Source organism: Dromaius novaehollandiae, chromosome 6 (genome assembly GCF_036370855.1).
Source record: "Dromaius novaehollandiae isolate bDroNov1 chromosome 6, bDroNov1.hap1, whole genome shotgun sequence".
In the NCBI taxonomy this organism is placed as follows: Eukaryota; Metazoa; Chordata; class Aves; order Casuariiformes; family Dromaiidae; genus Dromaius; species Dromaius novaehollandiae.
Window position 1 is genome coordinate 35,380,416 of NC_088103.1, and position 23,928 is coordinate 35,404,343.

General features: G+C 43.5%; 1 protein-coding gene across 1 annotated transcript in view; it reads left to right on the top strand.

Moving 5' to 3' along the window:
- The window catches only part of SORCS3 (sortilin related VPS10 domain containing receptor 3), a 321,068-nt gene that overhangs the window by 137,124 nt on the left and 160,016 nt on the right, over positions 1–23,928 (top strand). The window contains exon 3 of the mRNA XM_026117524.2: positions 15,020–15,119. Coding sequence (XP_025973309.2) covers positions 15,020–15,119 — 100 coding nt within the window. The remainder of the gene's footprint in view (positions 1–15,019; positions 15,120–23,928) is intronic.

A 23,928-nucleotide genomic window follows, 5' to 3' on the forward strand; every position in this document is an offset into this window, starting at 1 on the left:
TCAGATATTAGCTGGTGACAGCAATTATTGATGGTCTCATTAAGGATGAGATCCCATTCCCAGCAGTGCTTTTAATATTTTTTCCTCTTTTTTTGCTGCAGGGACACTGATAAGTGGTTGTAGAATGAGATTAAAAAAAAAAAAAGAAGAAAGAAAGAAAAGATAGAGGGTGGGGGAGAAGAGCCCCATGATTATCGTTTGCCCTCATCCATGAGGAATGGAGATTAATTTCTGAAAATATTTTGTGTACTGGAGTTATTAAAGTGTAATCTCTGCAAAATAATGACTGGTAGCAAAAACTCATCATTATTTATTTGCTCCATCTTCAGCATCAGTTATGTAGTAAGGTATGGACAAAGAAACAACTCTTTCCGATAACTCCCACCATGCATTTAATGTTGGCTTGAAAAGACAGCTGCTATTTCACCACGTTATTCTGATTATTACAAACACATTGTTTAAAGCTAGCAGCTGTGTAATAGATGTGCACGTACATCATGTAATAATATCTCTTTCCACATTCCCTCTTTCAATAATCACAGCACTTAAGTCTCAGTATGAACTTTATTGATCAATGATTGTAGCTTATTAACATGGAAATAATCCCTTACATCTGAATCAAGCACAAATAGGGGTGTGTGTGTGTGTAAAATGTATTTAGGGGAAAGGCATTTTTGACTGCATGGAGTGTTTTGGGCTGTGGTGTTAATGTAACAACGTTTCAGAAGGGTTATAAAGGCGTGGGTGGGAGGGACGGGATGAACTGAGGGAAGTTTGGTTAAAGCTGGATTTTTCTCCTGTAGTGGGAGGTGACACTCTTATCTGTCTATTTATATTTTCTACTAACTAAATGATGCAGGTCCACTGAGGTATTTAGTTAATAGTAGGTTCTGAGGAGCATTTTGTATACAGGCTTCTAGTTTTGGATGTGATGAGAGGTTTTTTTCTCCATATACTAGCTGAGAGTCTAGTGGTACAACAGGAGCAGTCAGCAATGTACTGAAAGCAGTGGTGCAAGTCCAGCAGGTCTCCAGTCTAGATCCACTCCCAAGGACCTTCTGATGGATGGAGGTGAAAGAGGGAAGTTCATCTACTCTGACCTGTTGGCCACTCATCACTGCCCTGAGCATCTGCAATAAGCCACAGAGATGCCCTGCTTTTGCACCTGCTGATTCCTTGTGGCACAACAGCAGTGAGCCAGGTGGCTCCCCTTTACATGTTCTTATGCTTAGCATGCCATGCGCTGTCCACTGACATCTCAGCCGTGACTCTAAAGGCATTTGTTAGAAACTGTGACAGTGTGTGAAACCTTCCTCTTTTGTACTGTGTTTCATTTTCTCCTCTATCCTCAGAGTAACACCTGTAGAAATGTGCACAGATAAGCCTGCAGAACTGCCACTGCATTGAGTGGTTGGTCAGATCCTTGTCCACTGTGTTGGGCTTGTTTTCAGGGTGTTACTGTTCAGCCTGCAGAAAGATTCATTCCCAGAATATCAAAGCTGATGTTAAAATGAACCACGTGCCTTCTGGTAGGGCAGCTAAAAAGGAGAAGGAAATGGCTAGTGATGAGATGCCACTACTTCCTAATTAATCACAGGCTATTGCAATCAACCTGCTAAAGGAGGGGTAACCCTTTATGCTGACATTATCCCTGGGCTCTTAATGGTGCCCTCCAGGAATGTAGCATCATGCTTCATTTTTTTATTGGCTTTTGAAGCATCAGGTTGGCTGGAATAAAGAAAGAAGCCATTTCTCTCTTGTGCTAAATAGTATCACTGGAAAAATTTAAGTGCCATTGCTTTAAAACTGTCCAGGGGCTGTAAGTGAGCAATGCTGAATTGAAATACAATTAAAAATAGCCTATGTGATTTAACGAGTTCTGCTCTAATTTTTTTGAAGTCTGGATCCATGGCGACTGCTGCCAGAAACATGTGAGCAGCAGTTATAGCTAGTGCATCAACAGGCAGATATTCTGAGTGGGACTGGAGCCCAGGTTCGGGTGGGAAGCATGACCAGATAGGCCCAAAACATACTGAGTCATAGATTTGAAAGCTGGAATAGATGATTATGTTGATGTAGTCTGACCTCTGGCACAGGACAAGATGCAGGACCTAACAGTATTTCCAATCCATTTCTTATGGCAGAGAAAGCCTGTTGATCTCAATTTGCAGTCTGAGATTTCCACATCTATGTAAACCTTCATGGGAGTTGCCATCTTCCGGCTTAGGTGGTTGGAACAAGAATAAAGTATGTCACCATGCATAACTAAGGCAAAAAGAAAAGTAAGTGATCACAACCTCATAGCAAGTCTGTGGCAAAGTGGGAACTCTGCAGGTCTCCCAAGGTACCTTCCAATATCTTTAATACACCAGAATTCCATTTCTTCAGTGGCCTTCACAGTCTGCATCATGGACATTTGTGAGCTTGGTACTTTTCACAAATAGCTAAATTATGATTAAATCCAAGGACGCAGAGAAAATCCATGGTCTATCTAGAAACATGATCATAGCATCTTGGACCACAGTCAACTCTCCCCTTCCATTTGCCTTGGTAATATGCAGGGTGCTTATCTCTTCAGAAAGTCCACTTAGGTGCAAGGCTTGACTTTAATATGAATAAAAACCACTTTCCAGCACACTAGCAAGGAGCAAAGGCATAAGGGATGTTAATCCCTGTGCTTCAGGGCCTAAGCAAAAACATTCCTCATCTAATACCTGGAGGAAACGCCATTCTGTAGCATAGCGCTAGAACTAATTCAGTGTTAGGAGGTTTAAGTTAGCTTTCTGGTCTGACTACCGCTTAAGGCAGCCTATCAAGCTAGAGAGATGACTGGTCTCTTCCAGGGCTTCGTTTTCTGTGTCCCTCCTTCTCAACCTAAGCAATCCTCCCTGGTGAGTTGAGAGAGGATGTGTGTTTCCTTGTGCTCCTCTTACTCTTCTTTCATTAAAATGACAATCATCCAGCCATCTCCTGGGGGACTTGCTGAGGCTGATTGACTTTTCAAGCTATTCCTACTTTATTGATCTTCTGTCTGAAAAAATTTCAACAGGTTTATTCTCCCAAGACAAAGTGTTTTGTGTTAGATGACCCTCTGAGTGCTGAGCACAAAAGACGACAGGAAAAGGAGGTTTTTCTGGGGTAAAGTTAAGCCTGAGCCAACTGTGGTTCCTGAGAGCTATTAGGCAGTGAGGTCTTAGGGCATGGTAGTACAGGGGTGGTCAATTTGTGCTTTCTGGTCTGCCCATGACTCAGAAGTAGTTCACGTGGGGCCCAATGTTGAATATATGCCATATGAATCATGATCATTTATTAATCTTGATATTAAACTGCAAGTTTACATCTTTGGAAACTCTGTATAGACACAAGCTTAGACCTTAGTATGAATCAGGATCTCATTTTTAGGCACGATAGCTAGAATCAAAATTGTTAATCCTCATGTTCATGGAATGACTGAGATTCACTCTCAATGAATGCTTGTGTGAAATATCTCCTTGCAGTGTAGCACTGGAGTTAACTGTATTATGAGGGGTTTAATCCATTTCCTCCTAGACTGACTGCTTCCCAAGCTAAGAAACTGGATGAAAGACAACTGGCTTCTTTCATTTTTGCACTTCCTGTATCCCTGTCCTAATACTTCTTAACCACAATTCTCCTCTAATGAATTTGGAGGGATGTAGTGGCATAACCCAAATGAATGTCTGGGTGAGAAGGGAAGAGAGTTGTTTTGGAGTGTTGAGGACAGCCTCAGCTTATGGCCCTGGGACCCAGTCGTATAGCCAGGCCAGCCTACAAAGCAGCGTGGCAAGCAACACAAAGGCGTTGTCAGCTATGCGACCCATCCCGAGAGCTCCTTTTCTCTTGTGAATTAGGATGCTTGTGTTTTGAGATGCTCAGAAACATTAGCATACAGTTGAGAAGGCCAGGAAAATTTGCAGGCCCTGTTGTAGAGGTTCCTGGATATTTCAGTGGTAATAGGGATGGGTAAGCCTGAAAAATTCAGGGATGGGCTGATTTTATGTTGTTGATTTTCTTTTTTTTTTTTTTCCTTTCTCCTTGTTGAAAAAGAGCTTGCGCTGGAGACTGTTCTAGTGGGAAAGTGTCCTGGCAAAAAAAAAAACCTGTTCAGAGCAATGTTAACCTGAGATTTATTTGTGTTCATTTATGATTCCAAATTCTCTCTGCTTCTTAAGAAAACCAAACTCCTGCTATTCTTTTGTCACTTCCTTGCAGATTTAAACTTCTGAAGTTTCTTAAAAATGCTTAAAGAATGTTCACAAATGCAAAATTGCAAAATGCTTACAAAATCCTAGCATTCTCTTGTTAATATTGGTATTAGTCTGTACACTTGTGGATATGCTAGGTGTACCAGCTCCTGACCTCTGTTGGGTAAATTAGTATAGATCTGCCAATAGCATTCACCTGAATTCAATCGGATCACATTGACTTTAATTGAGGATCTAGTGCTGTCTTACTAGTTGTTTGACAGTAGCATGTGGAGGCTCTCAGTCATAGTGTGACTGGAGGAAATACATGTTCCTTAGACTAGAAGGGACATCTTGCATTATCAGCCCTCTACTATCCCAGGCGACTGCATCATGTAACCTTTTTTTTTTTTTTTTTTTTTTTTTTTTTTTTTTTTCCCCCTGGATACAGGAAGAGGCAGTCTTTTCCCATGGAGCTAAGTTATCTAAATGGAGGAGAAACTGGAGTGCTGAGGAGCCTTAACTTAGAGTCAGGCAGGAATTCTGTGGTCTTTATATTCAGGTCATGTGAGCATGGTGCCAGGGACAGTAACCTTTGTGGGCTGCAACCAGAGGAGTCACAGGTAGATGTAAGGCTTGTGAGAGACGGGTTGGCTGAGGCAGAGGGAGGAACATGCTGCAGGCTGATTTGAAAAGTTGCTTTGGAAATTGGCTGTGATTTTTTAATATCTCTGTCTAATGAAGTGAACTAAACCACCTCCATCACTGCCCCCTTTTTATCTATATCAGTTCTGCAAAGATTCACTGGCAGTTTGAAAAAATCAGTGTACCTTGTGTTACATCAGGAGTGACTCAGGTTCATCTAATGTACCCACAGTGCAGCCTACCACCAGTCCCAAACAGGCACACAGTGTGTCAAAGCCAAGTTTCTGGTAACCCCTGACCACAGCCACCATCCCAGTAGGCATGAGTAGATGTTGATGTTGCTATCCCTTGCTGTAAAACTGAGATTTGAATTGCCTGTCCTCTTGTCTTGCAAGGGTGATGTGACCTACTGTCAAGCTGGTTCATACTGTGCAGGCCGGACCTGTTCTGGATGCCTGGGAGGAGGTCTCTGCCCTCCCATCTCACACAGTAACACAGTTTACCGATGAGGCAGTTCCACAGTCTTCCCTCAATATTCTGTTCAATCCACATTTAAGGGGAGCTTCAGTTTAAGTATGCTTGATAGGACAGAAGTTAAACTGAATCTCTAGAATTTCCCAAGAAAACCCCACATTTAAAGCACTTCCCTTTTGCTACATAATAATGCGAATTTAAATGATTAGCTCTTTAAGAGAATCATTACAGAAGCATTTTCAGCTGTAGTAATAAAAGGGGAAAAGAAAAGGGCCTGGGAATGGCCATGTTTCTAATTAATGATCTAATTAATATCTGATTAATTAATGAGGCTTTGTCATCAAAGCTGCCTTTTATCTCTGAGGCTTTTAAGTGTCTTCTAGACCAAATTTCTTGAATCTGTCATGATAAGGCCATCTCTGTGCTGAGTCAATCAACTGGTTGGAATCAGATTGCTATGCTGTCTTATCAGGGATGCATAAAACACCTCTTTGGAAGATTAGAATACATCAGAATCGGTAGCAAGATAAATATGTCAGATCTTTCAGACAGAACAAATAGGAAATGAGCAGTGATGAACTGGAGTTCTACAGAGCTGTACAAAAGCAATGCCAATACCGTGAAATGACCAGAGCAGAAGGAAGGAGGGAGACCTCTGTAAAGCTAGACTGCCTTAGCTCCAGATCACCCCCATTTTATGGGAACTGAACTGAGTCTTGGGTGGTGTCTGTCTCAGGTCAGAAGTGGCAAGATGATGATTCAGATTCTGACCTCCCTGCTGAGGCTGTTGATGTGGATATTCTTCAATACCTGTATGGCTGATATATAAAAAAAAATGTATGTGGGGTTTTATTTTCTTGCCTCTGTGAGGTACAGTTTCCATCAGTACACATCAACTTTGCCTCAGTAGGTTATCAATGGTGTAATAGGGCAAACGTCCAATGGAGGGAAGTGCTTGTCCCAGCTTTCAGAGAGAAGCTGTTTTGCATTTTTTGAGTTTCTTAGTTTCTTAGTCTTAGTTTCTATTCTTAATTCTACTGTTGACTGTGGGAAATCCACATTACATTTCTCTGGTTTTATCTCCTCTCTCCTCTTTGTGATGCTATAGAGTATGTATGGCACGGTGGAGTCCTGTTATTGTTTGGCGCATGGTTGTGGTACTAATTCTCCTTAAATGTTTTCTTTTTTGCATTTCTTGCATTCTGAAATACCTCTGGTGTGTTGTTATCCCATGGACACTAAAATATAGAGCACTCTTATACTACAATATATGATGAACGTGTGATCTCAGGCAGGGTGGCTGAGGTCCCTTTATTTGTACCACCACGGTTAGAGAGAAAGCATGGATAAGCTTGGGAGATAAAGCTAAATACATAGTTTGTAGGTAACCGAAGTAAAGATGAGATAAGTTTCCACTGTTTGTGAAAGCAGAATCTTACTTACAGCTAGGGAAGTAGTTATTTTTAGTATTGTAATAGAAGGCACTAGTCTTGGTTGTTTTTGTGCCTTCTTATTGTGGGCTATTCTGCAGAATATAAAGCAAGCCTAGTAACCACTAAACCTGCAGCCTCTGTGCTTTGATCATAATCCCAGTTTCTCCAGAAGTAGAGTATACTTTGCCATAGGCTCAAACCTCAGTTTTATAGTTCAGATTCTTGCTGACCATCAGGTGTTAAGATCCATCAGCTTGGTTTGTATTTATCTTCACTTCAGAGGAGAGATTTTTCCTTTGGCAGAAGCAAAATGGGGAGGCAGCTTCAGAACTGCTTTTGGCCAGCTATGTCCCGTGGTAGTTGAGGTATAAAAACTCTAAAAACTCTTAGTGACAGGGAGCACAGGACTCCAACTGCTCAAAGTGGTTCTTTGGTATGAGCTGGCAATTCCTGCTTCCTCCTTGCTAGCCATCCTTCTTCTTCCTTGCCATTTTTTCCTGCAAGAAAACCCATTTCTTGCAACTCCCTTCTCCTTGCCCCACCACATCTCAGAGGAGACTGGAAAAAAAAAAAGGGGGGGGGAGAGGGAAGGATGTTGGTGTCCTAATAGAAATTGGGGTGGGAATTCTCCAGTTAAGACGGTATACAATTAAAAGGATTAAAAACAATTTTCCAAGAGAAATCACCAAAACTGTGACCTACTTGATATTTTTTTCCCTGTAGGATCTCCAGTTTAAGATAATTCTGAAACTTTGGAGCCAAAAATCCCACAGAACTGATGGGTTATGATGCTACAAGTACTGAGGTTGTGGAACCTTGTATACGATAGGGGAAAGTGGATTTACTTAGATTCTTTTTTTAAAAGCACTCAGGATTTGTGTTGAGATGTACTTGGATAGTATGTCTGGAAAAAAAAAAATCTTCCCTTTAAAGTTTTAGCTCCCAGGCATCCACAACAAAAATATAACTGGACTAGAAAGAGTAGTCACAGGATGACTGGAGATATGAAGAGGTGGTAAAAGGAGTGACTAAATAAATGAGGACTGTTCAGACTGAGAAAAAATATCTGTGGGGAATGTGGCAACAATCAATGAAATCACAAATGGCAGCAAGGGGCTGCATGATTTCATTCTCATTAAGTAGTAACAGTGGGCTCTGAATCAAACTATCAAGATAAAATAAAGGGAATCATCTCTTCATATAACACATAGGTAGATTTTGGTGTTTATTACCATATGATGATTAAATTGCCAAAAGTTTACCCTGTGGGTTAGGCAAATTTATGGAAGGAAAAACTGACTGATGGCTATTGCACACATAGGCATCATCTTCAATTTAGGAAGTCCATGATGACACATTGCTGGAGCTGGGAAGCTACACGAGGAGACAGTACCATATGCTTGCCCTGTTCTTAGTCTTTTCCCCAGACCTTCATTATTGTCCATGGCTTTCTTTGGCGGGATGGAGTTGTTTCTGTTAGTGGTTACAAAATATTTCTGGCTTTATGCTTACCCCAATCACTCTGAAATCATGACTGGGTGAAAACAAGCTCTCAGCACAGTTAATGCTATAATGCTATATAATGTCTATGGGTAAGGCAGCGATGTTTGATAGTCACAGAATACAGATACTTGGATTTCCTGGTTGGGTCAGCTGGACCTGCCCCACAGGGCTTCTGTGGAAACCTGGTCTGGAAAATGTCCAGACTTCTGCCAGCTCCAGAGAGGGAAGGGCTAGGGGCTGGATCGTGTTAGCCCCATCACAGCCATTTTTGGTGGTATAAATAACAGTGCCAATGGCCTCCTGGCTGTGGGGTTAGATGGCCCTTTGGGCTGACCTGGCACAGCTGTTGTTCTGACTTTTTTTTTAAAAAAAAAAAAAAGTCCCAGTGTGTGTGTGACTGCATCAGCCAGCCAGACCTGCACTGGGAAGAGCAGATCTCGCTGCAGGCACTACTGCAGAGCAAGGGACATGGAGCTCCACTGCCCTAGGCTGGGAGCTGGACCTAGGCTCCCCGCTTGCCAGGTGGGCAGGAATGAAGCACTGGAGAGGCAGGGCGGGAGACCCTGGCGGGGAGCTGGGCTTGCAGAGGTGGTAGCACTGTGACTGCTGCTTCTGGCAGGCATTGCTAGACTTGCTGCTGTTCCCTCCCTCAGTGGTGGCAGTGGTCAGCCTGCCTTTCCAGGGCTGCAGCTGGGGCTGGCCTAGCGGCAGGGCCAACTCTGTGTTTCTTTTCCAGGCGTTTTGCTGCCCAAGGCAAATACTGACTTCGTCTGAGCTCCTGAACAGTCCTAGGAGAGTGAAGGTTGCTTATCTCTGTTGTATCTAAGTAAGAAAAAAGCCTTTGGGAGTGGAGAATGTTCAGCCACATAGCAGCCCTAGCTGACTATGACAAAAGCCAGGGAAGAGTCCAAAATGTTGAAGAAGGAAGAAAGGGAGTAATCTACCTGGAGCCTGAAGACTTTAGAGAGCCAGAGCCAGACCATAGAAGCACCACTGGCCTTGAGTAGGAGTGTCTGTCCGCAGGAGCTACTACCTGACCAGCACCCCTGCCCTCTTCAGTGCAGGAATAGCGCAAGGGTTCTCCATTGCTCCACTGAAAGCATGTGGGCCTGGATTTTGGCCCAGGATGATTTTTGGTGGAGCAGACCACCTAAATAGCCTATAGTCCCACTGCTGCTTTCTGTGACCATTCAGGCTCTTTGGTGTGGGATGGCGTGATATGCTAGGAGAGGCTGACTCCGCCAATGCTCTTGGCTAGCTGGAAGCCATGAGGCTGTCTCTAGTGCCCTGTTGCCTGACAGCATACAAGCCTTGCTAACAGGGGTGTGTAGCTTGCAGGCAAAAGCTTCTCCGTACCTGCTACTAGATGACTGATATCCTTTTGGTGAGGAGCAGCCCTCTGCCTTGCCTCTAAGTGGGATGAGCTTCCTGTGCTCTGGGGCAGTAACTGTGCACTCAGCCTGGTTTCTGGTTCTGGTACCTGTGCAGTGCAGGGGGGTTAGTGCTGAGTCGGCTTTTGTTTGTGTCCTGGGCCACTTACTGTCACTAAGGTGGCTGGCCACAGGCACTCACACTTGAGGATAGGCAAGCTGAACTCGGGCTTTGGAGGAATCTCTTCTCAGTGTGTTGTAGCTTCAGGAACACCTGTATCAGGGAGGGAAAATTGAGGAGGAGAGGAGGGGAAGGAGAGATGGAGAAACAAATTGATGCACGAGCAGTGGAAGTTAGGGAGCCTGACTTCTTGTGTCGTGCTGTCGGGTGCTTTGTAGTGTGTTAATATGTGAGCTGTGTTTGAATGTTTTCCTGCAGCTGGCTATGCACAGAGATGTGCCTGCTTTTGTGTCTCATGAGATCTGGTTTCATGCTGCAGCTTTTTTCTGAGCAGGAAGCACTAATAAGTTTGCTCTCCTTTCACTGGCTGCTGGTTTTCATGAAGCTTGTACAAACTTTGTTTCTCTGGGATTTTTGTTTCTCTGTCAAACTGGGAGAAAGCGGGCCAATTGGTAGAAACAAGAAGTTGTCTGGGGGGCATAGAGAGACAGGTATACTGCAGGCAGACAATTTGCAGGCACAGGAGAAGAGAGGGAAATGTTAATCTGGGCTGTGTGTGCTCCTGTTGCTCTCTGAAGCGCGTGGAGGACCGGGATATTCTCATGCTGATTTGAGCAGAGCTGTGCTCCCACACGGTTCTCAGTGTGAGGCTGGGCATGTGTCTGTAGGGGACTGATCTGGAGATGAATGCGTAAGCTTCAGCATCTCAGGAAAAAAGTTGAGAATCTAAAATCAAAACCATACCTGCTCCTTCCCTGTGCAGTCAGGGAGAGTAACAGACACAGAGGACAGGGGATTTGGTGGCACACGTACACTCCAGGGGTTTGACTGTCCCTCCCAGCCAACCAGTCCCAGCATTTACAGCTCTTGCTCCTGAGAGACTGAGACATATTTTACAGGCTATCTCCATAGCTGAATAGCTGGGACTGCAGGCAAACAAAACCCCGTTTCCTTTGCTGGGCAGAGACCTAAGATAGAAACCATCTGAAATAAAGTTTCTTCTGAAAGATACTCAGATGGCCTTCAACAGAGCTGTGTCCTTTTTGGAGGTAACCTCATCTCAGAGTGTAAGGCAGCCCTCCCATTGCTCTCCCAGGTGAGCAGTTGTCCTTTCCAATTTTTTTTCCTCTCTCTCCACACTCGTTTCATGACCCTGTGGTGAGTGAATCTTACCATGAAGAGTCTACTGGCTCATGTCTGCTTGTCTGTGGATTTGCAAGGAAGCCTAAGCTCAGAACTATAGGAATAAGGTGGACTTTCTGAGTTTCAATACATCATGTTATGACTAGGCTTGGTAGAGAGAAGCTTCTTGCCCTCTGTGTGGCCCTTGGGCCCTGCTCTGCCAGACTGGGTGAGCGGGTGCAGCAGTGGTTGCAATGTGTGACGGCCTGTCAGGGTAGTGGAATCAAGCAGATGACTGCCTTTCCCAACTATTTATACCAAAATATGGTTATAAGAGAGCTTTCAGTCTCCTAACAAATTAATTACCTTATAAATCTTGCTTCTCCCAAGGGAATACATAGAATTTAGTGCCACAGCATGTTCAGGGAAAGCCTCATTTACTTATTTTGGTTATAAGAATATGGAACTGTGTTACACTGGATCCAGTCTTGCCTTATCCTCCTGAAACTAGCAAAAAGATTCCTCCTCATGGCCGTGGGGGTCGCTGGTTATAAAAACTGAAAAGCCCAAATTGGAATAGACAAAGGTCTGTTCAAGACTGGACTTCCCATTGAGTTTTATTGCTTTGTACTCTGCAACCTTTTTTGGGGTATTGCCAGCAGTTTGGTTGGTAGGGTGGAATGCAGGGTAGAGGGAACAGTGAAACACTGTAAAATCAGTGAGCAAAGACACATGGGACAAAATGCATGGGCTGAGCTTTACAGCTTCTTTATATATTGCCAGAATCTATCCCACATTATAACAACTTGAGTGATACCAGTGGTGTACTGAGGTGCAACAATTTGTTCTATGAAACCATGTTAAGTGTGTGTGTGAATATATGCACTCTATGTATATATATAAAAATTATCTATATATATAGTTAAAAGCAATCATCAAATATCAGCTAATTAATCTGAGGATCTTTAAATGCTGGCATGTGTTCAGCCAGTGATGGGGATGTGACGCTGCCACAACCTGAGACTGAGGGCAGTAAGGCTCTTGAAGATGCTCAGTTCTTAGTGACGGCTTAAGGGAGTAACCCAGAGGAATCAGCTAGGCTGTATCGGGTGGACATAAAGTCCCAACCAAAGTTAAAGCAGGCATTTAGGATGTGACGTATGGAAGAGCTCTTTTCTTTCATTGAGTCTTTTGTCAATTTTGTATAGCTATAACATTTTCTTCCCTTGACCCATTCAATGTGTGCTTTGAAGTATATGCTATTTAAACTAGTGGAATGGGAAAAAATGTCATATCCTGGCAGCACGTAGTATCAAGCAACTGTAAGGACATGTGATAGCTCAGTTAGGAATTTGTGACTGTAAAGATGAATAGTTAGTAATGTTGAAGGGTTCAAGCTAAGATTAAAAGCTGAGCCAGAACTGTTCTGTTCCGTGTGTAGGTCACGTCTGTGAAAATGTTCAGGCTTAGGTTGTTAAAATTAGGCAGCCAACTTTATCGATGCCTCAATAAATAGTTGTTTTCAAACTAGGGAACTGGGTAGTGTTAGGGGTTTAGCAGCTTTGAGTATCAGGCAATGCACTGGATAAATAAAGAAGTTGAAATGATTAATTGTAGATGCCTGCCTTTGAAAAAAATGGGTCTTTACCTATGCAAGCTTTCAGTTTTTTTCATTTCTGAAATGGAGATAATATTTCCCAGTATGGCCCTTGGGACTTTGTTAGTTTGAATGGATTAACACCAGACAAAAGCTTTAGGATCTCTGGATGGGAAAGTGCTATGGAAATACAGTGTATTATTGTGATATCCTTTGAGATGTTTCTGTGAAGCCAGTGGTGACTGTCATCATAATAAAGAAAGCCTTAGAGAAGCTAACGAAATAATGATCCTCCTTCCTTTCTAGCTATTCTTTGAAAGGGCAAATGCAATGAGTGATAATGGTTTAATGAGAAAGAGTCATTAGGGCATCCAGCCTGCATCTTTAGAAGTGCAAGGCATTTTGGGAGATCTGAAAATGACTCGGAGAACAAAACCAAAGTAGTTCTGTGAGAATATTAAACTGTTATTTGTATTCTCTTTGAATGCTGATTGAAACCAGTGATCTCTTTCATTGGCTGGTGGCTGATACACGGATAGTCACAGATGTGGCCTGTTCGGCACTTCAGCACCGCTGGCAGGGGGTGGCCCGAGGAAGCACCTCAGTGTTTGCCCTCCATCTGTTATCCACTGCTTAGAGCTTAGTGTTACTTGAGGACTCCTGACCTGTTGAATTTGTATGTATTGGAGGCCTCGTGCAGTGGAATTAATTGTCCTGAATTATTCAGTTTTATTAATTGAGCTGCTTCAGTTTCAAAGTTTGCTGGAAGGGAAAGCTGCTAAGTAATTTGTATGGTATTGATAGCTACGCAGGGGTTTAGTATTAAAGAGCTAAACCCCAAAGCAAGGAGTTTGTGTGAGATTTGAAACACCCCTGATTGGAAGTTCATAGGAGGAAGGTTAGTTAGTTCAGCGCATTTCAGGAAAGAACCAGTTAGCAAAACAGAAATTGTGCTTGAAAGATATGCAGAAGTAAATGTGTTAGAGCCTCATCAGTAATAAAATAAAGCCTCTCACCTCATGGATTTTATTACTGATTGACCTGGAAGCCTGAAACCAGCCATCTGGTTTTGCAGCGTGGCCCTTTCAGTGTGCTTCTGCCTGGCACTAGCCGCACCAAAGCAACGAGGAGACGGCCCCGGGCCGGGTGTAGGCTCTGGCATTGCTCAGTTCTGCAGGAGTCCAGAGCTGCTGGGCGCAGCAGTGCTGCTCACTGTGATGCCAAAAGATTGACATGGGCCATTTCTATGTCAAGTGGACAAGCAGCAGAGGGTTGGTCTTGAGCAAAAGCACAAGGCTGCTGATGCTGGAGGCTTGCTGAGCTTAGAAAATTAGAAAATTACTGGAGCTCATTTCCAAGAAAAGTGTTGAATTTCTAAATGTTCTTTAATCACCTGTTCAGTAAGAAGGATGATTAAGGAGAGGAAGTCAGGGGCCATGAACAAATTCTCATTTTAATAAAATACTAAGTTTGTCCAGGGAGGCTCTTTGACAGGGTCTTTCCCCAGCTGCCTGGTAAGGATTGTATTTCCTCTATATGTTAGAGCATGTGTGGAGTCAGGAGCTGGGTCCTCCCTGCTGTTTGGGTGTGGTGGGTGGGCTCTGCATGCAGTTCAGTACACCCACTCCTAAAGCAGCTGGTGTTGACCACTGTTCAAGGTCGGATCCTAGACTAGATAATTGTTGATCTGTCCTGATAGGAAAAAAAATCTTGTTTGTTAGGAAGAGCTGAGTATGAAAACAGAGAAAAGAAATAAGCAGGGCAAAGGGGGGTTTCAACCATGCCCACAAATGAGGAGGAGGAAGCTGCAGAAAACCCTCTGTGACGAAGTAGCCCTTTTCTCCAGTCACAAATGGGTAATGCCACCCCCAGATCATCTGCTCCTCCTGGTGGGATTTGCTAGTGTAGGGGACTGAATCTGTCTCTATAACTCAGATAAATTAAATTCCTGGCACAAAGTAGGATGGGGGAGATTGAGGACTCGAGATGCCAGTTTAGATAGATTTTTCTCTAGCTGTTACAAATCTGAGCTGCTTTTGGATCCCTATCTCAAAGTCGAAAATCACCCTACTTAAATAAAGTTGTTGATGGTGTGTTTAATTTCAATTCCTTTATTGGATTTGTTTGAAAAAAGAGTTTCTGCGCTAAGGGTGCTGCTGAGATCAGTCCTCCCTTATAGATATCAACCACAATTGGATGCATGAGAGCAGAACCCCCTGAAGTCCACGGAGATCCTCCCGGTGACACCATAGTTCCCCATGCACTGTAGGAGCAATCGATACAGAGACAGACCCTGCCCAAAGGACTCCAGTTTTCTTCCCTTTCTAGCTGGCCACCCTGAATGAAACACAAAAGCTGCTGTTGTAAGGGTAGTAATGCTCAGTAGTGTAATAATGGTCAAGCTGTAACTTTGAGTATCAGTTTGCATGATCATTTTCCTCCATTGAGTTCTGATAACCACACAAACTCTTTTTGTCTCCTCTTTTCTCCAGGTCGACAGACTATGGCACTACCTATGAAAAGCTAAATGACAAAGTAGGCTTGAAGACTGTGCTGAGCTACCTTTATGTCAGTCCCACTAACAAGAGGAAGGTAAGGGAGAGTCAGCGAGCTGGTAGCTATAGAAATAAAATTACAACATTGTGTTCGTTCTGAGAGGAATTATGACCCTAAAATAAAATCCATTGGCGATTCATGAGAGCTCAGGTTTGTGCTCCAAGTTACGCTAGTGCATTTCCATCGAGTTCGGCAGAATTGTCTATTTTGCCTATTTTTGACTATTTTGATCAGGATGGAGTCCTTAATCTCCTGCTGAATGTGTCTAGTCTGTTGTTAGAGAAATAAAAGGGTTGCTTTTATTTGCTTCCGACTATTATACCTTTAAACAAGCTGAACTTGCACAAATGCTTCTGGGATTCTTGCTAATACTGGCCTCAGCTAATACACCTTCCCTTGACTTCTCTGTCACTTTATTATTAGAAATACTGAGTAAAAGGCATTCCTTCCTGCATTCGACGTTTTTCCCTTTTATGCTTTCCGAGCTTGACGGAGGAGTTGGAGGTAAAGATGTAAATGACATTTTCACTGGTTACATCACGTAAGGGGGCTGAAAGGAGAATATGCCTGGGAGAGTGGGTGGGAGACCTAAGATTTGATTTGAATGTGTAGGAGAGAATATGAGGTCATAGCTTTCAACCCCCTGCTCACACTTCCCACGTGATGCAATTAGGGCTGTGGCTGGCTCGCATAGCGCAGCCCAGGAGTTACTACTCAGTGCCTTTTTGATTTAAAATTAGTGGCTGTGCTGATTCAAGGGAGGTAGCGGGACAAAGGTGCTTTCAGCTACCCACAGAAATCAATGTGGGAGGGCTGCAGCGTGTAGCTAATTGCTGTCAGGGGAGTTATGTGCTTGGATGGTGTACAGCCCCTTCTGCTGGATCACTTCCAAACTGCCCATCTCCTGCCTCCCTCCATAGGTTTCCAAAGTTGTATTTTGCTACTCATACTGTTATTATTATTACTATTGTTTTTTCCATCATTGGTCAGTCCACAGAGGTTTCAAGATTGATGTTTATTTCAATGTATTCAACCTTAAGGCAATCATAGCTCTGATTACTATAGACAACCATATATGTGTGTTTGAGTATATGGAGGAGAGGGAGCAGGCAGTGGGCAAGGGTCAGCTTTTATTTTTTCTGATGCAGAAGCTGAATCGCTTGAAAACTACCTCGACTTCTTTGTTCTGAGCAAAATGGAAATGAATTATTTTTGTAATGAACTCTTCTGGCCTTTAAAAAGGAAAAAAAGCCCAAAAGCCCCCCTCTTCTAAATCCAACACGATGGATCCACAAAGCTAGCTGAAGAGTTAATTCTTGTTCATCCTGTTTCCAAAGCAACTCTGCCCACCCAAAATCAGAGGCAATATGCTTGGTTACAAATCCTACGTCACTGGCGTAAACTCTCCCTCGCTAATCAGAGTACTAGGATATATGGTTATCTTCTAGCAACTTCTCAAGCTATCAGCCTTTACAGATTTAGCAGTCTTTTTTCTCTCTCTCTCTCTCTTTTTGTTAATAACACTTACATTTCATCATATAGTGACATGCAGAGCCCTCTTTACCTGCTGTTTTCTTGTTTCAAGTGATAGTCTTTTAAGTAAATGATTTCTGGACCTGCCTGTCTTCCCTCTTCGTCTAGCCTCTGAAAAGTCTTTTGAAATGTAGAGATGGGCTGTAAGGAAAATCCACAGGAAACCAGGCTTCAGTATTGCCTGCTGTGGGGACAGCTGGTTTTCATTCTTTCCATGTCTGCTAAATTTATGCACACTGTTACTGTGCATGGTGAAGTGGCTGGTTTGTCCTGACCCAGAGCTGACTCTGCTTTGTTGACAGGCAAAGCAATTCCAGGCATCCGTGCAGCATTTGAAAAGTGCCTGGAGAAGGTGTCACTGCACTGGAGTATCTGGGGTTTGTCAAATTCAGTATCAGGCTTACTTGTGCACCTACTCCTTACAGAGTCATAAAGCTGTGCGCCACACAAAAGGTACTTAGGTTGTAGTCTTTGCCAAGTCTCTCTGGGTGAATATTGTTTCAGTGACCTGCAGAGTAAGCATCACGTTTTCGCTGAGCTCCCATGGGCAACCACCAATAATGAAGCACAAAGCAGAAGGTCAATCAGTTGCACCCTGATAGAGAAAACCTAGATAGATCCCTTGTCCTTCACCTCTAACAGTGTGAGTGCTGGCCAGTTGAACAAAATGCAGTGATCCCTTGCTAGCCTCAAAAACAGATCTTTGTTTTAGGCAACAAACAGTGGGAGGAAGACACCAAAAGCAGCAGATGTGCACAAGGGCTGTGCGTACACAACGAAACGTGCAGACCCTTGCCAGGCAACATATTTTCTCCTTCGGCATCAGCTCCCAGGTACTGATGGGACCCTGCCTGCCTCACAGCTCCTGTCGATTTTTGATGGGTTCGCACACTATTGCTAATGCTCTCTGCTCATTAGTGCTTAGAGGATTAGCAGCTACTTGGAGGAGGGGAAAAGCTTTCCATACTTTCGTCCCTAATTGATTTACTAGTGAGAAGGATAATTACCTCTCAGCTACCCTGCAGAACTATAGTGGGAATTACCTGTCAGATTTCTTTGAAGCCCCAAAATGCCTCTCTTCAGCTGTTAAATAGGAATTATACATTCAGCCAAATGCCAGTTACATAAACATCTTTTACCTGAATTGTGGCATAACCCTGGGCTCAATTAAATTATGAGGAAAGAGGATTTAAAAGCTGCTCTTTTTCTTTCTTCTTCTAAATAAAAGCTTTTTGTTTCCAATTTCTTTTATTTTTGGTGTGAATATGGCAAGTTTTTTGGTGGCTTCTACTGTATTTCAGTGCTCAGTGGTTCCAGGTTATGGCAGGAGGGTGATCTCAAAAGCAGCATCTCTGCTTATTGCAGTACAGGAGATCAGATGGGACCAAGGTCGAAATGGAGGGTCTGAGCAGCTGGGTGAGACATGGCTTCCACTCAGGATCTGGGAGCCTGTCACTCACTCCTTTGTGTTTCTTCCTTCTTACCCCCAAGAAAGCCATGCCTGATGCACACCTTACACTCATGGGAGGGCATATAGCCCCTCTGAGAGCTTATCAGAGATCCTGAATTATGGCACTCCAACACTCATACTTTTTTTTTTTTTTTTTTTTTAAAGTGTGTGTGGTTGTTTTTTCTCACAAAGTGGCTACCTTTCTGGAAACTATATCAAGCATAAGTTTTTGAGCTTAATGCAGGAATGAACCTGCACATGGAGGTCAGACTTGATGACATAATGGCTCCTTTAGGCCCTGAAATCTTTCATTCGCTTTTTGGGTTTTCTATTGCCACCCTCAAAGGTCATATCTGAGCATCTGCTATATAACTTTGATAGCAAAATCAAGTCCCCTGTTAGCTTCACATATTGTTGGCTTTCCTCCTTTTTTAAGCTAAAAACTTTTGTTGCAGTTGGTTTATATACTTAGTCAATTTTATTCATTTCATGTTCTTTAGGCTTCCTTCTAAGCGGCTTCTATGTGTCTCTCCCATCCCTAGCCAGAGAGCCCCAGCAGAGCATTGAATGTTAACCCTGTCAGTGTTAGATCTCCTGCCCTGTCCTGTAATATCCTCCCTGCCACAGCAAATTGAGTGCTGGGCAGCGTGGAACAGCCTGGAAGCAGCTGATCCCTCCTTCCTGCCTGGTGCTCCTCTGTGAAACCAGCCAGTCATTACTGTTTATCAGTTGGCAAAATCGGTGGAGAGGTCTTGTCCTTGTTCCTGAAAAGGAAAAAGGCAGCTCAGGAGAGAGAGGGGAAGAGATGAAGAAACAGTCCCTGCTGTTATCATGATGATGAATCCATGATGGCCTCAGTTCTCCCTAGGCATCTCCTAGCTGTGCTGGTGTTTGGCACTTGCAGGCCGGATTCAGTCTGTGAGTGTGCCTTGGTTTTACAAATTGCTGCTGGCTGATATCAACTCCCACAGTTAGCCAAGGCATAGAGGCTCGTAGCCGAGACGGAGAGCTGAGACGGCTTAGCTGCATACCCACGTGGTGCCCAGCAGAGGCAGCAGGGCTGGGTCTCAGAGCCCCTGCAGCCAGCTGCTAACCCGTCCTGCTGCTGGCTGCATGCAGAGGTGAGATGGGGAGTGTCTGTGCAGGGCAATTCCTAGAAATCGCAAGAAGGTATTTGAAAAATGCCCCTTTGGTTGTGTAATTTGAGGTTTTACAGTGGTGATTAAACCAGTGTAATGAGAGGCAGATGTCAAATGGAGTGGTCAAGAACACCTCTTCCCAGCTATGCTTCCTCTTGCCCATCTTGCATCATTGCTAGTGGTCAGGGCTGGTTTGCTGATCTGAGCGAGCCCTCGGCACGTGAAAGGGGCCACTCCAGAGTGCAGCTGTAAGGGGACAGTCAAGTGCGCTGCAGCCCCTTCTGAATGTATATCCCCATCAGGGATGGCTGCACCAGAGCAGATGTTTTCTGCCGTGAGCCAGGGCTTCCTTGCCTGCCTGTGAAGCAGTCATGCTGCTAGTTCCCCTTTTCTAAGAACTAACAGACTCATGGTTTCATGGCACTTTGTGACTGGCCAGGGTACATGTGGACTCTGCTGTTGGGAAGTGAAACTGCTGGACTTTTATCTGCTGTGCTGGCGGTTGGTTGGGCTGTTTTCTTTTTTCACTTCCATGGTTGGGGCTAGTATTTAGATCAGGAAAATCTGGATTGAGTTCTCATTAGTACTGTGAAATTCCGTGTGATCGTCAGACATAGCAATTGGACTACTCTGAACTCCTGGGGGCTATGGCTTTCTTAAGAGTTACTGTTTTGAGTCACGGTGGGAAGCCAAGTGCCTGTTGTGATGCTTCCTCCCCCATGAAGAGGCTCTAATCAGCAGTGAGTATTCCAGGATCCGTCTTTCCCTTCAGTGCATCCGCCCACCAGGTTGTTTGCCGGAGAGGCCACGTGAGAAAGTATCTGCTTTGGCCCAGTCAGCAGTGAGCGTACAGGTTGCAGTGAGCCTGATGATTCAGCAGTGAACTTCAGAGAGGAGAACATTCATGTATGTTTAGCAACGCACCTTCCTCGCAGATGACTGCGATTTAAAGGTTGAGTGCTGTGAAAAGGTGGGAGTCAAGAATTCATAGCTTTGACTTATCTACCCCACGACTGCACGCCTCTGTTCTGTCTTTAGGGACATGACAAAAGGCTGCTTGCTCTCTGCTGGGCAGGAGAATCTCAGTTCTCTGCTGACCTTTAATGCTGTTTTTTTGGGCGTTAGTTATGTTTTACTTCAGACAGATTTTTACAACAGTGTGGGAATTACAGTTGTTTATTTCTTCCAAAGTGCTAGGGGAAAAACAGTCTCTTCTGTTTTAATATGGACATTTCTCCTGACTTGTTTAATTCCCGTTTTCTCTCTATCCCAGTTTTGTTGGGTTTTTTTGTTGGTGGTGCTGAAAACTTTTTGTTAGAAAATCAGGTATTTTCTACAAATAACCAAGCCTGAAATTCTTTGATTAACTGCCCACACTTCAAAATAGCACTTCTTGGAGCTGAAGTGCTTTGAGTCCCTGTTCTTTGGCATGGGCAGGTCTCTTGGGTAAGATCACCTGTCTCATTAACATTTGCTTTCTTCTTGTTTGTTGGTAACAGGATAGAGATATGTAGAGTGAGTCCTTCCAAGGAGTGCAGAAAGCAGAGCAGGACAGAAATCCTGTGTAGCTGAAGTGCTGCTCCTTTCAGGCACCAAGGTGCCATTTTGAATCCCAAGGAATTGTTGAACCATAGATTTCTTGTATTATTTTTTCCACAAAATGCTATGTGAAGAGTGAATATTCTTGGTGAAGCTGTTGTTTACTTGAAAACCCAGTTTTTACTAGGAAACTTTTATCTCTAAAAATCCCTCTCTTGGGATTCTTGTGCAGGTTGAGGGGATGGAGTTAAAAAGCATTTAAAAGAAAAAAGAGAGGAAAAAAAGGAAGAGAATGACAACTCTAACTGACAAAATCAAACCAGAAGCCACTTGCCTGTATACAGTATTGTTCAGATGAGAAGTGGATAAACGCGAGGCCTTGATTACATGTAAGATCTGTGATGACAGTTCTGATGTCTTAGAAAGACCTTCCTTCATGAATTTGCTTTGAATTTCAGTTGGATGCAGTCGTCTTTAGCTTTTTTTCCTGTGCTTTTACAATCATCATTGTAGGTGGTATTATGCCGACTCTCTGCGCAGAAAAAAATATCACCCAGAAACAGGGGCCGAAATGAGGAATCCACCCATTTTTTTTCCTTATAGCAGAACTGAAGCATGAGAAGTTTTGTTTATCAGTAGACCTTCTAGCTAAGGGATGTGAACAGTAGCTGCAAAGAGCATAAGGCAGAAATAAAGTTGTGCTGCTCAGTCAAAGAGCTTTGAGGAAATGGTTTTGCAGACTAGTTTCCCAAATGTCACAGAGTCAAAATAGAAGGGCAGCCTGAATCGCTGATGCCATAAAACCCAAAGGTATGCGTAGGCACCTCTCGTACCTACTCATGCCTCTGGACTCAGCCCATCAGAACAAGAAATGCTTGGAGGTATTTGACGAGTCGGAAGCTCTGAAAGCTGAGTCTAATTAGGTTTGTTTCTACATAGCTTCTTAGGGATGAAGTGAGACAACTGTTTATGAGCTGGCAGAGAGCAATGCTGCGTTGCAGTTCAGGTTAATGAAGGAAGAAGTTAATGGTGACTAATACTGCAATTGCAGAGGAATGTGTCTACCTAACTGGAAGCTAGCAAACACATTGAGAGCGACACCTGTGCTCTTACAGGAGTTGGAGATCCTAACTGAGTGCAAATCCCTTTGACTTCCTTTTTATTTCTTCTTGCACACTTAAAGAGTAATAAATTGGGAGCAAACCCCTGCTGGTCTCATGCATCTCCAAAGGGAATTCCTGAGCTGTGAGTGGAGCCTCAGGGCGGAACAGTGGTCTGAATTGGTTTTGTTTCTGCCTTTGTATCTTACCCCGTTTGATCCCAGTGGGGATTCTGCAGCATTTTATTTTCTCCCTGCTCCTCAGATGTGTGAGAGGCTGATGAAGCAGTGGTTCCAGCACACACCTGATGCTTGCTAACCCAGCCTGAACTGAGCTGCCATCCTTTGCCAGAGCTCCCATTAGTCATCTGCTGTTTTTTTTTTTTTTCTTTCCCGAAGATTGCAGCCTGAGCTATCAGTGAGGAACTGAGCTCTGGAGTATCCTAAGGCCATTCAGCAGATGGAAGGTTTCTTTGGACCCTTTTTCCTTAGTATGCTGACGCTGTGATAAACAGCATGTGACACTGCAAACTGACACTTGCTGGTGTGATCCCAGAGACCGTATTTGTAACACAAAGGTGGTGGGCTGAGCTACAGCCATGGGGGAGGAGTAATAGAACTATTTCTTTCCACTGTCTTTTATCCCTAATCTTTTCCTTCAGCCCAAAGAAATACATTTACTGAATAGCTCTTGGCTTTGCAGCTGCCATTAACAGGGACTAAATTACCTGAGCTGCAAATTGAGTTGTAATCATTTCTTCTTGCACCCCTTCTCTGGACTCACTGAGCTATGTAGGACGTTCCTGGGCTTCTCAGCCCTCTGAAAAACATGTCACTCCCTCCAGAGCCTCGGTGGGCAGAACCTGCCTGCTGATACACCAGAAAGGCTGTGGCTCTAAAACACAGCGTCTGGATCGGCTGAACTCGGTTTCTCCATTCATACCAATAGGTTGTACAAGTGTGACTGTGGTGTGGTCAGCATCGCAGTATATTCTGTCTGGTAAATGCACTTCAGGGACAGTCGCTGTCTGTCTCAGAACTGACAATTTAAATAGGGAATAAAGACGGGAATGAAGAAGTATCATTTTCCTTCACTTTCTGATGAAGCAAAGGTGATTTCCTTAAGGTCGCTCATAGTATGCATAGCAGAGTCAGAGGATGTGTGACTTGATGTTTGATCTGCAGGGTTCAGTCTTGGGAGCCCTTATACATGGGAGTCTCTCTACTTGTCTGGGTAAGATCAGCTTGAACTTCCTACCTCAGAAAAGAAAGTTTTTTTTTTATTGTATGTGTTTGCAGAATTATGACCTGAAACCCTCTGAAATGGGTTCTCTTGAAATACGAATGTGTTGTAATACTTGAAGTAGAAGGCTTGAGAAATTTCTCCTTTTGAAGGGTTTTTTACTGTCCCTTTTCAATTCAGAAAAGTCACATCTTCTCTCTGTTGCTTCTCCTGACCTTTACTGGGCAGGAAATACAGTTTCCCTATGCTGGTAGGAATAATGTATTAGTTTTTTAAAAGTGAATGGAACATCAGTGAATGGAAGGCGTCTAGATGCTGATGCAAAATAGTAGCATTATTAGAATACTCTTAAAATATACGGTCTTTTTGAGTATGCTCAAAATCTTTGTTAATTATTATTTTCTTTTTTAATGAACGCTTTCATCATCTGGTAAATAGGGCTTTGCAGATTAAATTCATTGCTCTTTGTAAAGCACTTTGAAACTTCTGGGTGGAATGCATGAACAAACAATAGCTTAAGATTTAGGTACTTTTTATTAAGGTAATACTGTTCAGTTTTATATGTATTTATTTATCAGTACACATCATTGCAGTATCTAAGAATCTCTTTAATTCCAGATATTTCATGTCCTTCTGGTCCAAGTCTTGGACTTGTCCAACCCTCACCTGCTGGATGTGAACCTGGTGTGGGTGCCACCTTGCAGGCTTGTGCTTCCCTGTTATGACCTTTCTCCTACGCTGAGATCTCACAAGCTATTTGCTATTGTCAACTTGGTCAGGACTGTATTGTTTGGGGATTCTGCCTCTTTGGGGATCCTTGTAATCAAGGCACCCCCAGGAGA